We start from the raw sequence: 15852 nt of genomic DNA, 5'->3' as shown, positions 1-15852 counted from the left end.
AGAGGTTGCACACATACGACCTGAGGAGGGAGAGGAGAGGTGGCACACATCCGACCTGAGGAGGTAGAGGTTTCACACATCCGACCTGAGGAGGGAGTGGTTTCACACATCCGACCTGAGGAGGGAGGCGAGAGGTTTCACACATCCGACCTGAGGAGGGAGGCGAGAGGCTGCACACATCCGACCTGAGGAGGGAGGCGAGAGGCTGCACACATCCGACCTGAGGAGGGAGGGGAGAGGCTGCACACATCCGACCTGAGGAGGGAGAGGAGAGGTTTCACACATACGACCTGAGGATGGAGAGGAGAGGTTTCACACATCTGACCTGAGGAGGGAGGGGAGAGGTTTCACACATACGACCTGAGGAGGGAGAGGAGAGGTTTCACAGATCCGACCTGAGGAGGGAGAGGTTTCACACATCCGACCTGAGGAGGGAGAGGAGAGTGGGTCAGAGACAGGGGGGTGTAGGGGCTGGAGAGTGGGTCAGAGACAGGGGGGTGTAGGGGCTGGAGAGTGGGTCAGAGACAGGAGGGGTGTAGGGGCTGGAGGGTGGATCAGGTAGGAAAGGGAGTGGAGCTGCAGAAAAGATGAGATTTCGAGGGTGCTGGGGAATGGGGAGGATCAAGCCCTGGCACTGAGGCGAGAATTTCAGGAATGTGCTGTGTGCTCAGGTCTGTTCTGTTCTGTCAACATAGGGAACATACCACAACCCACAGTTTCCGATCAAAACAGGACCTCCCTGGGTTTAACCTCAGCATGTCCTGCCAAACTCCAAACAATGAGCTTCTGACCCAAGCTCAGAGTGGTTCAGGGCAACTCCACCGGAGCATTCCCAGCCAAGTCTTCAGCAGGAAGCACAGGCAAACGGGGAGAGTGGGGAGGCCTTGTAACTGAGGAGGTATAGGGAGAGAGCAGGGCAGGAGCAGAAGAAGAAAGGGGAAATGGGGAAGAGGGGTGGGGAATGGGGATTGCTCTGTCTTCCGTCAACTCATTTCCTTTCTCTCCCTCTTCCACAAGTGGTGATTATGGAGGTACAATCCACGGGAAGGCTTTTACATCTAAACCCTCGGTAAACAGAGCGCCACGGCGACCGAGGTTCAGAGTCGGGAGAGAGACAAGGATGGAGAGGAAGCAGACATGTAGGTGAGGAAATAGATGCAAAATAGGAGGAGGGAATAAGGAGGGACAGAGGAGGTGGGAAAGACGAAGGAGGTGAGGAGACGCCAGTGAAGAGTGCAAGGCAATGAATTAGAGATAGTGAGCAGGGTGGCTAAGGGGGACAGAGGACAGCATGACTGGTGGGTGTGCAGGGTTGAGAGGGAGAGGTGAGGACGAAGGGGAGGGTGTGTAGGTGTGAGAGGGAAGGAGAGAGGCGAGGATGGATGTGTAGGGGTTGAGCGGATAGAGAGAGGTGAGGATAGAGGGGTGGGTGTGTAGGGTTGAGGGGAAGGAGAAAGATGAGGATGGAGGGGTCGGTGTGTAGGGTTGAGGGGAAGGAGAGAGGCGAAGATGGAGGAGAGGGTGTGTAGGGGTGAGGGGAAGGAGAAAGGCGAGGATGGAGGGGTCGGTGTGTAGGGTTGATGGGAAGGAAAGAGGTGAGGATGGAGGGGTGTGTGTGTAGGGTTGAGGAGAAGGAGAGAGGTGAGGATGGAGGGATTGGTGTGTTGGGGTCAGGGGAACGAGAATGGTGAGGATAGAGGGGAGGGTGTGTAGGGTTGAGGGGAATGAGAGAGGTGAGGATGGAGGGGTGGGTGTGTAGGGGTGAGGGGAAGGAGAGAGCTGAGGATGGAGGGATTGGTGTGCAGGGTTGAGGGGAAGGAGAGAGCTGAGGATGGAGGGGTGGGTGTGTAGGGTTGAGGGGAATGAGAGAGGTGAGGATAGAGGGGAGGGTGTGTAGGGTTGAGGGGAAGGAGAGGTGAGGATGGAGGGGTGGGTGTGTAGGGTTGAGGGGAATGAGAGAGGTGAGGATGGAGGGGTGGTGGTTGTGGGTTCAGGGGAAGGAGGTGAGGAATGAGGGGTGGGTGTGTAGGGTCGAGGGGAAGGAAACAGGTGAGGATGGAGGGGTGGGTGTGTTGGGGTCAGGGGAAGGAGAGAGGTGAGGATGCAGGGGTGAGTGTGTAGGATCGAGGGGAAGGAAAGAGGTGAGGATGGAGGGGTGGGTGTGTTGGGGTCAGGGGAACGAGAAGGGTGAGGATAGAGGGGAGGGTGTGTAGGGTTGAGGGGAATGAGAAGGGTGGGAATGGAAGAGAGGGTGTGTAGGGCTGAGGGGAATGAGAGGGGTGAGGATGGAGGGGTGGGTGTGAAGGGGTTAAAGGGAAGGAGAGAGCTGAGGATGGAGGGATTGGAGTGTAGGGCTGAGGGGAAGGAGAGAGGTGAGGATGGAGGGGTGGGTGTGTAGGGTCGAGGGGAAGGAGAGAGGTGAGGATGGAGGGATTGGAGTGTCGGGTTGAGGGGAAGGAGAGAGGTGAGGATGGAGGGGTGGTTGTGTATTATTGAGGGGAAGGAGAGTGGTGAGGATGGAGGGGAGGGTGTGTAGGGGTGAGGGAAAGGAGAGAGGTGAGGATGGATGGGAGGGTGTGTAGCGTTGAGGGGAATTAGAGGTGAGGATGGGGGGTGGGTGTGTAGGGTTGAGGGGAAGGAGAGAGGTGAGGATGGAGGGGTGGATGTGTAGGGTTGACAGGAGAGAGGTGAGGAATGAGGGGTCGGTGTGTAGGGCGGAGGGAAGGAGAGAGGTGAGGAATGAGGGTAGGGTGTGTTGGGGTCAGGGGAACGAGAAGGGTGAGGATGGAGGGGAGGGTGTGTAGGTCTGAGGGGAAGGAGACGGATGAGGGTGGAGGGGTGGGAGTGTAGAGTTGAGGGGAAGGAGAAAGATGAGGATGGAGGAGTGGGTGTTTAGGTTTGAGGGGAAGGACAGAGGTGAGGATGGAGGGGTGGGTGTGTACTGGTGAGGGGAAGTGGAGAGGTGAGTGTGTAGGGGTGGGTGTGTAGGATCGAGGAGTAGGAGAGAGGTGAGAATGGAGGGGTGGGTGTGTAGGATCGAGGAGTAGGAGAGAGGTGTGATTGGAGGGGTAGGTGTGTAGGGTTGAGATGAAAGAGAGAGGTGAAGATGGAGGGGTGGGTGTGTAGCATTGAGGGGAAGGAGAGACGTGAGAATGGAGGGAAAGGAGAGAGGTGAGGATGGAGGGGTGGGTGTGTAGGGTTGAGGGGAAGGAGAGAGGTGAGAATGGAGGGGAGGGTGTGTAGGGGTGAGGGAAAGGAGAGAGGTGAGGATGGAGGGGTCAGTGTGTAGGGTTGAGGGGAAGGAGAGAGGTGAGGATGGATGGGAGGGTGTGTAGCGTTGAGGGGAATTAGAGGTGAGGAACGGGAGGTGGGTGTGTAGGGTCGTGGGAATGGGGTGAATGGAGGTTGGAGGGGTGGGTGTGTAGGGTTGAGAGAAATGGAAGTGAGGATGGAGGGGTGCAAGGGGAGGAAGGGGAGGAAGGTGAGGGTGAATGGGTGGGTGTGTCCGGTTGAGCGGAAGAGAGATGAGGATGGACGGGTGGGTGTGTAGGGTTGTGAGGGATGAAGATGAGGATGATGGGGTGGGTGTGTAGGGTTGTGAGGGATGAAGATGAGGATGGAGGGGTGGGTGTGTAAGGTTGTGAGGGATGAAGATGAGGATGTAGGGGTGGATGTGGAAGGTTGAGAGGGAGGGGTATTTACTCGTACCTGGGATCCTCCTCAGGGTGATTTGCTGATAGGAGAGACATGACAGTGGATTTGCCTGTCCCCTGGAGGCCGATCACTCCCACCACCAACACGTCTGTCTGATCCAGAAGGTACTGTAATACAGGAAACTGTCACACGGGCCTTTTGGTACTTGCAGTCCTACTGTCTGTCTCAAACCAACCGAGTGGGGTTTCTGACTTCTGCATCTGGGGTTGGATCTCATAATATTCAGGAAAGGACCGGCTCGATGGGGAGTGTTGGAAATTTGGGACAACCAGTAAGGGAAGGGCAGAGGGGCTTCCTCACAGGATGGACTGATCACTACCTCCATCCGAACTCTTGTCTGGTCCAGTGTCAGCCACCACCCCGTTGAGTTCAGGGTTTGGGGAGTTCTGCCTTCAAGGGACTGCAATGTGCGGGAAGGTCCATTCTAGTCTGCATTCCAGGGACCCACATCTCTGAGGAGTCTCTCCCACCCACACAGCAACAACAGTGACCCACTCCCTGCCCTGGAGATCACCCTCACCACTCACACCATTGTCCCATATTACCCATACCCTCCCCATCTCTCTCACCGTGTCTCTCCCCACTCTCCTCCCCATACCAATCACACACCTCCATGGCACTGTCGCACCAGTTCATCTGGTCATCCACCAGCTTTATACTGTGTTTCATCCTCTCAGGAGGGTGGAGTTTTGCTTGTCCAATGACAGCTGTGTGGTGGTGAGGAGACAGTGTGGGTGGGGATAGGAGCACATATAGGGTTGGGGGGAAACAAGAAAACAGACTTCAGTACAACAGCAAGTACACTGCAGAGCAGTGGACACAGCCCAGTCCATCACAGGTGCATCCCTCCTCACCATTGGTCATATACAGAGAAGACACTGCCTCAAGACAGAATCACCCAGCATCAAAGATCCCCACCACCCGGGCCATGCTATCTTCTCACAGCTCCCATCAGGCAGGAGGTACAGAAACCTGAAGTCCCACATCACTAAGTTCAGCAACATCTCCTTCCCTTCAACCACATGGTTCTTGAACCAACCAGCACAACCCCAATCACTGCTTCAGTTCAGCAACACCGGTGATTGGAGGGAGAGGGGGAGAGCAGGAAAGAGGGTGAGGGAAGAGGGGGTGAGGGAGGGAGAAAGAGAGAGGGGATGGGGTTGATAGAAGGATGGGAGAGGGGGAAGGGGCGAGAGAGGAGGAGAGAGAGAGGAGGAGAGGGAGAGGAGGAGAGGGAGAGGAGGAGAGGGAGAGGAGGAGAGGGAGAGGAGGAGAGGGAGAGGAGGAGAGGGAGAGGAGGAGAGGGAGAGGAGGAGAGGGAGAGGAGGAGAGGGAGAGGAGGAGAGGGAGAGGAGGAGAGGGAGAGGAGGAGAGAGAGAGGAGGAGAGAGAGAGGAGGAGAGAGAGAGGAGGAGAGAGAGAGGAGGGGAGAGAGAGGAGGGGAGAGAGAGGAGGAGAGAGAGAGGAGGAGAGAGAGGAGGAGGAGAGAGAGGAGGAGGAGAGAGAGGAGGAGATGATAGAAGGGGGGGAGAGGGGGGGAGAGGGGGGGAGAGTGGGGGAGAGTGGGGGAGAGTGGGGGAGAGTGGGGGAGATTTCCAAAGTGAGACTGCCCTCTCTGTGTATGTTAACTCAAGCACCTTTTGGTAAAGTTGCAGCTCTATAAAACTCTGGTTAGATCTCACTTGCAGTATTGTGTTCTGTTCTGGTCACATCATTTAGGAAGGACATGGATGCTTTAGAGAAGGTGCGGAGGATGCTGACTGGATTAGTAAGCATGTCTTATGAAGAAATGTTGAGTGAGCTAAGGGTTTTCCCTTTGGAGCGAAGGAGGGTGAAAGGTGACTTGATAGAGTTGTACAAGAGGATAAGAGGCCGAGGTAGAGTGGACAGCCAGAGACAGGATGGATATGAGGGGGCGTAACCTTAAGGTGATTCAAGGAAGTAAGTGGGGGGGAGATGTCAGAGGTAGTGTTTTTTTTTAACACCCAGAGTGATGAGTGCGTGGAACACATCACCAGGCATGGTGGTAGAGGCAGATACACTGAAGGGACTCTGGTATAGGAACATGGATGAGAAAAAATGAAGGGCTGTGTGGGAGGGAAGTGTTAGATTGATCTTCGAGTAGGTAAAAGTGCTGACATGACATCCGTGTGCTGTAATGTTCAATGTAATATATGTTTTTCACTGCACTTGTGCACTCATGCACTTGCGCATCTGATAATAAAACTTGATTCTGACTGCAGCAGGAACCCTGGAGTGTCTGGTTGGCACTGTGGGTAAACCCGCTGGCTGTCAGCCCCAGAGACTCTGGAGTGTCCAGTTGGCACACTGGCTCTCATTCCCAGAGATCCGGGACTGTCTGGTTGGTACTGTGGGTAAACTCACTGGCTCTCAGCCCCAGAGACTCAGTGATCGGTTGGCACTGTGGGTAAACCCGCTGGCTTTCAGCCCCAGACACTCTATAATGTCCGGCGGGCACAGTGGCTCTCAGCCCCAGAGTCGTGGGTTCAATGCCCACCACTGGTGCTGTCTGTGTGGAGTTTGCCTGCTCTCCCTCGGTGCTTCCATTCCATCCCACATCCCAACCACTTGCAGCTAGTTAGCGAGTCAATTATTTACTCTAAATTATCCTTTGGTATTACTGGTTAAGGGGTTTCCATTAAAACAAATCCAGACCCAATACATCTGTCCAGGAAATTTGATCCCACACTTCAACCACCCAGTGCCCTCTCCTTGGGGATATCCGGAAAACCGGACCCATCCTCTCCCCGGTGCACCTTGAGCTGACTCATGTAGCAGCAGAACTCTCAATGGATACGATTAAATATTCTCATTTCAGCCTGATACAGCTAAAAAGGTATTGCTTCCAAGGTCAGTACAGTCAACAAAGATACCTTAATGCGATTAAATGAACTATCGCTGCTTAAAACTGATGGAAGCAATGCCGATTGTGGACAGACTCCTCGCCGGATTCCACGCAGGAAACGTGGCTGCAGGTCAGGGACACAAGTGCGTTTAAGGAAACAGGGTTTTAAACTCCCAATACCGACTATCTTTCTGGCAAACGTGCAGTCTCTGGTGAATAAAGTCGATGATCTCAGAGCTAGGGTGCTGAATCAGAGCGACATTAGGACGTGTGTCCTTTCTTTCACAGAATCCTGGTTAATCCCTTCGGTACTGGATGCACCGATTCAGATTGACAGGTATACTGTACACCGTCAGGATAGATCTATAGAGTCTCTCAAAAGCAGACGTTGAGAAGCATGCCTCATGATCAACTCTTCTTGGTGCACAAATATATCAGTGCTGTCCCAATTCTGCTTTTACCTACCACAGTAGTTCTCCAGGGTCATTTTGGTAGCATTATCTATTCCACCTCAGGCCAATATCAATCAGGCTTTAGATGATCTGAGCAATGGGATCAACATGCACAAACAGCACATCCTAATGCCTTCACCATCATTTTGGGAGATTTTAACCAGGCCAGTCTGAAAAAAATCACGAAGCCATTACCATCCATGGATCACTTGCAACACCAGAGGAAACACACTGGACCATCAAGAATGCCTACCCTGCTCTTCCACGCCCTCACTTCGGGAAGTCTGATCACTCGGCTGTACTTCTATTCCCTGAGTATAGGCAGACACTGAAGACTGCAGCACCAGCAGTGAGGACCATGAAGGTATGGACAAGGGAAGCACAGAAGCGCTGACAGACTGCTTTGAATCGGTGGACTGGACTGTATTCAAGGATTTATCTTCGAACCTGGATGAGTATGCTGCAGTTGTCACCGACTTCATTAAAGCCTGTGTGGATGACTGTGTGTCTACAAAGGGTTACTGTACATCCCCAAACCAAAAGCTGTGGATGAACCAGGAGGTACATCGTCTGATGAGGTCTAGATCTGTGGCATTCAAGTCTGGTGACCCAGGTCTGTACCAGAAAACCAGGTATGATTTGCAGAGAGCTATTTCAAGGGCGACGAAACAACTTTGAAAGAGGTTGGAGGCAACATTGGATGTATGACAACTCTGGCAAGGTTTGCAAGACATTACTTCCTACAAAGCGAAACCTAGTATCATGAATGGCAGTGATGCTTCACTACCAGATGAACTCAACGCTTTCTATGCACACTTTGAAAGGGTTTGCTGCACCCAGTGACCCTGTGATCTCTGTCTCAGAGGCCGATGTTAGGCTGTGTTGAAAGAGGGTGAACCCTCGCAAGGTGGAAGGTCCCAATGGAGTACCTGGTAAGGCTTTGAAAGCCTGTGTCAACCAGCTAGTGGGAGTATTCAAGGACATTTTCAATCTCTCATTTTTACGGGTGAAAGTTCCCACTTGCTTCAAAAAGGCAACAATTATACCAGTACCAAAGAAGAATAACGTGAGCTGCCCTAATGACTATCGCCCGGTAGCACTCAAGTCTACAGTGATGAAATGTTTTGAGAGGTTGGTCATGACTGGACTGAACTCCTGCCTCAGCAAGGACCTGGATCCATTGTAATTTGCCTATCACCACAAGAAGTCAACGGCAGATATAATCTCAATGGCTCTCCACACGGCCTTAGACTACCTGGACAAGACAAACACTAATGTCAGAATGCTGTTCATCGCCAATAGCTCAGTATTTAACACCATCATTCCCACAATCCTGACTGAGAAGTTACAGAACCTGGGCCTCTGTACCTCCCTCTGCAATTGGATCCTTGACTTCCTAACCCAAAGACCACAATCTGTGTGGATTGGTGATAATATCTCCTGCTCGCTGATGGTCAACACTGGTGCACCTCAGGGGTGTGTGCTTAGCCCACTGCTCTACTCTCTGTATACCCATGACCATGTGGCTAGGCATAGCTCAAGATCTGAGGACCTAAGCTGGTCCCAACATATCGATGTAGTTATAAAGAAGGCAAGGCAGCGACTATACTTCATTAGGAGTTTGAAGAGATTTGGCACGTCAACAAATACACTCAAAAACTTCTGTAGGTGTATGGTGGAGAGCATTCTGACAGGCTGCATCACTGTCTGGTACGGTGAGGGGCGGGGGGGGGGGTGGCTACTGCACAGGACCGAAAGAAGCTGCAGAGGGTTGTAAATTTAGTCAGCTCCATCTTGTGCACTAGCCTACAAAGTACCCAAGACAACTTCAAGGAGCGGTGTCTCAGAAAGACAGCATCCATTATTAAAGGACTCCAGCACCCAGGAAATCTTTTCCTACTGTTACCATCAGGTAGGAGGTACTGAAGCCTGAAGGCACATACTCAGAGATTCAGGCACAGCTTCTTCCCCTCTGCCATATGATTCCTAAACAGGCATTGAACCCGTGCACCTTACGTCACTTTTTAGTATATACTATCTCTGTTCTGCACAATTTTTAATCTATTCAATATATGTATATTGTAATTTATTTATTAGTATTTTATTATTTTTTCTTTTTCTATATTCTGTATTGAACTGCTGCTGCTAAGTTAACAAATTTCATGTCAATGCCGGTGATAATAAACCTGATTCTGATTCCCCTCCCTTCACCACCCCCCCCGCCCTCAATCCCTTCTACCCTCCTCTCTTACTCTCCACCTCACCCCTCTTCCCCACTCCTCCCTATCCCTCCTTTCCACTCCTCCATCTCACCCCCTCACCTTCCTGACATCAACCTTTCCCTCTCTCCCCTCTCAGCCTGATCTCTCTCTGCATTGCCTCCCACACATCCTCCCGCACCTCAGATCCCGATCCCTCTTCCTCTCCTCACCCCCTCGTATTCCCTGTCCCTCTTTCCTCCCTACTCTCCCTCCACCTCCCTGCATCCCTCCCCTTCCACTCACCGTCCATTTACCTCCCAACTACTTCCCCTCTTTTGGCCCCAACCTTCCGCTCACTCCCTTCTCCTACGCCCCCTCTCTCTGTCCGGCACATGACCCTCAGTCGGGAATTCTGTCAGGAGATGGGCACAGGCGGGAGAGCAGCCAGGGTACTCATGGTCGACCGCAGATGCGTGGGCATGGTGCAGAGAAGCAGGGTGGGGTGGAGGGTGGTACTCACGGTCAACGGCAGCACTGGGGGCTGATGGGCCCATGCCACGGTTCTGGATCTGGTAGACAGGCTGTGTGGGTCTCTGCCCCTCCTTCTCTCCCTTGGCTGAGCCCAAGGGGGGTGTTGAGGCGTCCCCTGTTCCAGACGTCTTTGCTTCCTCCCGAGACTTCATCAGCACGATTGGCTTCTCTGATGGGGTGCCAGCTGCAGGCGGAGGCATGGCAGCAGGCTTGTTGGGCTGATGGATGAAGGGGGGGGGAGAGTGGAGGGTGGAGGGGGGAGAGAGTGTGATTGTGAAATAAAGGAGAACAGAAGCACAAGTCAGAGAGTCAGTGGTCAAGAGGGAAGTGAGGGTTGGAGAGAGGGAGAATTCAGCAAATTTCAATGGAAGATAAAATCCAATACATCCATTAATCTGCACCAGAATACGATCCGTCGCCCTCTCTGTCCCAGCGGCCCCCCCCCACCCCACAGTGGGGGTGAGCTGTCCCTTCAAGCTGTCACAGTCCCTTTGGGGAAGGGGTTCCCACAGTGCTTCCCACTATTGGGAAGAGAGAGTCCCCGGTTTCAGACTGGGTGAGAGAGGAGGACGAGCTGAAATTTCTAAGTGGAAACAGTGGAATGGGGAACCTGTGGGTGGTGGTGTTTCCCTGATCCTTGTCTTTCTGGGCGTGGTTGGCTACCGTCCCGGAGACTCTCCGTGCATTTCCTGGGCTTTATCAGCCAGAAATTTCCCCCACCCTGAGGGCACTGACCCTGCTCAGGGTCTCACCACCCCACCTCAACGCGCGCAGTCACCCAGGATCTGTCTCACCCTGTCGGTGGGCGGTTTAGCGAGGATGATCGGTGTCTTCTGCATGGTCGTGTCTACTGGTGGGTCACTGACAGCCTGTGGGGTGAGGAGAGAGATGTTGAGCTGGAGCAGGTCTGTAGGGTTGGGAATCTCTCTCTCACTCACACACACACACACACTCACACTCACACTCATGGGCAGCGTGGAAGCTTAGCGGTCAGTGTGATGTTATTTCAGCGCCAGTGAACTGAGTCCAATTCCTGCCACTGTCTGTAGTTAGTTTGTTCTCCCGTGACCATGTGTGTTTCCCCAGCCTCTCTGGCTTCCTCCCACATCCGTACAGGGTGAGGAGGTGAACTGGTCACAGGCGGGCCGGACTCGTTGGGCCGGAAGGGCCTGTTACCCAGCTGTATCTCTAAATAACCAAGGGAAAAGAAAGAGCCACACACATCTACAGCTCTGCCTTAACTGATTTACTTCTTAACTGGTGCGATCTGATCTAATCCATGCCAACCGCACAGAGTCAGCTCCTGCCTCCAAGTGAACACACATCCACTGATGGGGTATAACTCGTAGGGGTTGGCGTCATAAACCAAGGGTTCAGAAAGAGCTAACTGGAGGCATTAGAAATGATCTTTCAAGAATCTTTGGATTCTGGCATGGTTCCGGAGGACTGGAAAATTGCAAATGTCACTCCACTCGTCAAGAAGGGAGAGAGGCAGAAGAAAGGAAATTATAGGCCAGTTAGTCTGACCTCAGTGGCTGGGAAGATGTTGGAGTCGATTGTTAAGGATGTGGTTTCGGGGTACTTGGAGGTACATGATAAAATAGGCCATAGTCAAGAGAAAATCTTGCCTGACAATTCTGTTGGAACTCTTTGAAGAAGTAACAAGCAGGATAGACAAAGGGTGAATCAGTAGATGTTGCGTGCTTGAATTTTCCGATGGCCTTTGACAATGTGCCATAACTGAGGCTACTTAACAAGCTATGAACCCGTGGCATTACAGGAAAGAGTCTACCATGGATAAAACAGTGGCTGAGTGGGAATAAAGGGAGCCTTTTCTGGTTGGCAGCCAGTGACTAATGGTGTTCCACAGAGATCTGTGTTGGGACCAATTCTTTTCATGTCATATGTCAAAGAATTGGATGATGGAATTGATGATTTTGTTGCAAAGTTTAAGACGATACAAAGATAGGAGGAGGGGCACGTAGTGTTGAGGAAGCAGAAAGGCTACAGAAAGACAAAGACAGATTAGGAAAATGGGCAAAGAAATGGTAGATGGCATATAGAGTCAAGAAGTGTATAGTCATGCACTTTGGTTGAAATTACCTAAATGAAGAGAAAATTCAAAAATCCGAGGTACAGAGGGATTTGGGAGTCCTTGTGCAGGATTCCCTGAAGGTTAACTTGCAGGTTGAGTCTGTAGCAAAGAAGGCAAATGCAATGTTTGCATTCATTTTGAAAGGACTAGAAAGGACGAGTGATGAAATGCTTTGAGAGGTTGGTCATGACTAGACTGAACTCCTGCCTCAGCAAGGACCTGAACCCACTGCATTTGCCTATCACCACAATAGGTCAACGGCAAACACAATCTCAGTGGCTCTCCACATGGCTTTAGACCACCTAGACAACACAAGCACCTACGTCTAGATGCAGTTCATCGATTATAGCTCAGCATTTAATACCATAATTCCCACAATCCTGATTAAGAAGTTGCAGAACCTGGGCCTCTGTACCTCCCTCTGCAATTGGATCCTCAACTTCCTAACTGGAAGACCACAATCTGTGCAGATTGGTGATAACATATCCTCCTCGCTGACTATCAACACCGACGCACCTCAGGGGTGTGTGCTTAGCCCACTGCTCTACTCTCTATATACACGACTGTGTGGTTAGGCATAGCTCAAACACCATCTATAAATTTGCTGACAATACAACCATTGTTGGTAGAATCTCAGGTGGTGACGAGAGGGCGTAGGGGAGTGAGATATGCCAACAAGTGGAATGGTACCGCAGCAACAACCTGGCACTCAACATCAGTAAGACGAAAGAGCTGATTGTGGACTTCAGGAAGAGTAAGACAAAGGAGCACATACCAATCCTCATAGAGGGATCAGAAGTGGAGAGAGTGAGCAGCTTCAAGTTCCTGGGTGTCAAGATCTCTGAGTCCCAACATACGTATCGATGTAGTTATAAAGAAGGCAAGACAGCAGCTATACTTTATTAGGAGTTTGAAGAGATTTGGCATGTCAACAAATATACTTAAAAACTTCTATAGATGTACCACAGAGAGCATTCTGACAGGCTGCATCATTGTCTGATATGGGGGGTGGTTACTGCACGGGACCGAAAGAAGCTGCAGAAGGTTGTGCACTAGCCTACAAAGTACACAGGACATCTTCAGGGAGCAGTGTCTCAGAAAGGCAGTGTCCATTATTAAGGACTCCCAGCACCCAGGGCATGTCCTTTTCTCAATGTTACCATCAGGTAGGAGGTACAGAAGCCTGAAGGCACACACTCAGTGATTCAGGAACAGTGTCTTCCCCTCTGCCATCCGATTCCTAAATGGACATTGAAGCTTTGGACACTACATCACTTTTTAAAAATGTACAGTATTTCTGTTTTTGCACATTTTTAAATCTATTCATTTATTTATGATGTTTTATTTTATTTATTATTATTTTTTCTCTCTCTGCTAGGTTATGTATTGCACTGAGCTGCTGCTGCTAAATTAACAAATTTCACATCACATGCCGGTGATAATAAACCTGATTCTAAATATAAAAGCAAGAATGTAATGTTGAAACTTTATAAAGCACTGGAGTATTGAGAGCAGTTTTTGGGCTCCTTATCTAATAAAGGATGTGCTGACATTGGAGAGGGCTCAAAGGAGGTTCCCAAAAATTATTCCAGGATTGAAAAGCTTATCACATTAGGACTGTTTGATGGCTCTGGGCCTATACTCATTGGAATTCAGAAGAATGAGAGGCAATCTCATTGAAACCTATTGAATGTTGAAAGGCCTTGATAGAGTGATGAGGAGAGGATAATTCCTGTGGTGGGGGAAGTCTAAGACCAGAGGACACAGCCTCAGAATAGAGGTCATCCATTTAGAACGGATATGAGGAGGAATTTCTTTGACAAAGGGTGATGAATCTATGGAATTCATTGCCACAGGCAGCTGTGGAGGCCAAGTCATTGGGTATATTTAAGGCAGAGATTGATAGATTTTTGATTAGTCAGAGAGAAAGCAAGAGATTGTGGCTGAGAGGGAAATGGATCAGCCATGATGAAATGGCAGAGCAGACTCGATGGGCCGAATGGCCTAATTCTGCTCCTATATCTTATGATATGTTAATTAGTCATACCATTCAGTCCTTCAGTTCTGCCCTGTGTCCCAAAACCCTGGACAGAATCAGAATCAGGTTCAACATCACTGGCTACGTCATGAAGTTTGTTGTTTTGCAGCAGCAGATCACTGCAATACATAATAATAAACAACTAATTTGCAACAAGGAATATGTGTTAAAAATTAAATTAAATAAGTGGTGCAAAAAGGAAGCCAAAAAAAATACTGAGGAATTGTTCATGGGTTCATTGTCCATTCTGAAATCTGATGGTGGAGGGGAAGAAGCTGTTCCTGAAAAGTTGAGAGTGTGTGTCTTCAGGCTCCTGTACCTCCTCCCTGATGGTAACAATGAGAAGGGACATGTCCTGGGTGATGGGGGTCCTTAATGAGCCATTGTCTTTTGAAGCTGTCCTCGATGATGGGTTGAGGGCCCATGATGGAGCTGAGCTGGCTGTGTCTGGAGCCTTTTGCAGTGTTTTCTGATCACACAGAGTCGCCACTTCTCAGCGCCATCTTCATTTTCCATGCAGCTCCATGCAACCAAGATAGGGCTAGTATCACAGACCAGTTAAACAGAGAGAGTTCGTATCGCAGACCAGTATAACCAGAAGACAGTTGGTATCACTAGTATAATTAGTCAGTATGACATATTAGTATTGTAGGAGATAGACAGTTAGTGTCCCATCGTGTAAATGGGAGATGGTTAGTATCCTCTCCTAGTATAACAGGAGACAGTTAATATCGCAGTTTGTTATAACCAGGAGACAGTTAATATTCCAAGTATAATTAAAGACAGTTATTGCTAGTATGACTAGGAGATAATTAGTATAACAAGGAGACAGCTGTCATCACTAATAAAACTAGGACACAGTATCACAAAGGTATCACCAGTAGTCCGTATCACAGACCAGTATAACTAGCAATCAGCTGGTATCACTAGTATAACTAGAAGGAAGATAGTACCACAAGCTCCTACAATAAGACAGCTAACAACTTAAACTAGTATAACCAGCAGAGGATTGGTATCACTGGTATAACATGTACGCAGTTAGTATCACAGACTAGTAGAAATAGCAGGTGATGGGTACAACTAGTATAACAGAAGATGGTTAATATCCCGGACTAATGTAACCAGTAGAATGCCAGCTCTCCCCAGGACTACCACAGCCAGAAGATCATTGCGCATTAACCAACATAAATAGTATATTTACAGGTTACTTACCGCCTCGGAGCCGCCGCTGCGCTCCAGCTCGACTCTGCCCGGACCCTCCTCGGCCACGCACCAGCACTACACGATCAGAACCTCTAAGAAATAGATCCGGCCGGACTGCCGATTACCCACGAAACAGTTCCGACCGCTCCCTCAGTTCTGCCCTGCCAATCAAAATCAGAATTAGAACCAGGGGTTTAATATCACTGGCATATGTTGTGAAGTTTATTGTTTTGTAGCAGCTGTACACTGCAATACATAATAATAAAACTACAAATAAGTATGCAGTGTATAAAAATGAATAAATAGTGCAGAGAGAGAAAAATACTGAGGTAATGTCCATTCACCAAGGGGTCCGTGTGGACCCCATGCAGGGAACTCCTAATCTACAAATTTGCCGATCTCACCACCGCAGTGAGTCGGAGTACAGGAAGGAGTTAGAGAGCTGAGTGACATGGTGTCACTACAACAACCCTTCTCTCAGCAAAACAAAAGAATTAGTCATTGACTTCGGGAGGTAAGTAGTGCCCATGCTCCTGTTACATCAACAGTGTTGAGGTGGAGAGGGTTGAGAGCTTTCAGTCCCCAGGACAGACATCCCACCTCTCCCGGAAGTTCCGGGAGTCTCCCGCATATTAATAGTGGGTCCCTGATGCCCGCAAATTATATACAATGTCACGGAAATCAATTTTTTTGAGAGCGAGCGAGCAAGAGAAAGAAAGAGAGAGAGAGAGAGAGAGAGAATGAGAGAGAGAG

General features: G+C 50.1%; 1 protein-coding gene across 2 annotated transcripts in view; it reads right to left on the bottom strand.

The window, feature by feature from the left end:
• The window catches only part of smg9 (SMG9 nonsense mediated mRNA decay factor), a 93448-nt gene extending 78260 nt beyond the window's left edge, over window positions 1–15188 (bottom strand). The window contains exons 1-5 of one of the 2 annotated variants that reach the window (XM_063038970.1): window positions 15109–15188; window positions 10558–10632; window positions 9753–9981; window positions 4324–4421; window positions 3709–3821 (exon numbers count right to left, since the gene is read on the bottom strand). In XM_063038970.1, the coding sequence (XP_062895040.1) occupies window positions 3709–3821; window positions 4324–4421; window positions 9753–9981; window positions 10558–10602 (485 nt within the window). In that variant the 5' untranslated portion in view covers window positions 10603–10632; window positions 15109–15188. Of the gene's footprint in view, window positions 1–3708; window positions 3822–4323; window positions 4422–9752; window positions 9982–10557; window positions 10633–15108 lie in introns of those variants that run through there. The other variant, XM_063038971.1, reaches the window with a different exon arrangement.
• Between the last annotated feature and the right edge of the window lie 664 nt (window positions 15189–15852).

The sequence above is a fragment of the Mobula hypostoma genome (assembly GCF_963921235.1).
Source record: "Mobula hypostoma chromosome 8 unlocalized genomic scaffold, sMobHyp1.1 SUPER_8_unloc_2, whole genome shotgun sequence".
Taxonomy (NCBI): Eukaryota; Metazoa; Chordata; class Chondrichthyes; order Myliobatiformes; family Myliobatidae; genus Mobula; species Mobula hypostoma.
The sequence above is the reverse complement of the archived record's forward strand: the minus strand, read 5'-3'. Positions and strand labels throughout refer to the sequence as shown.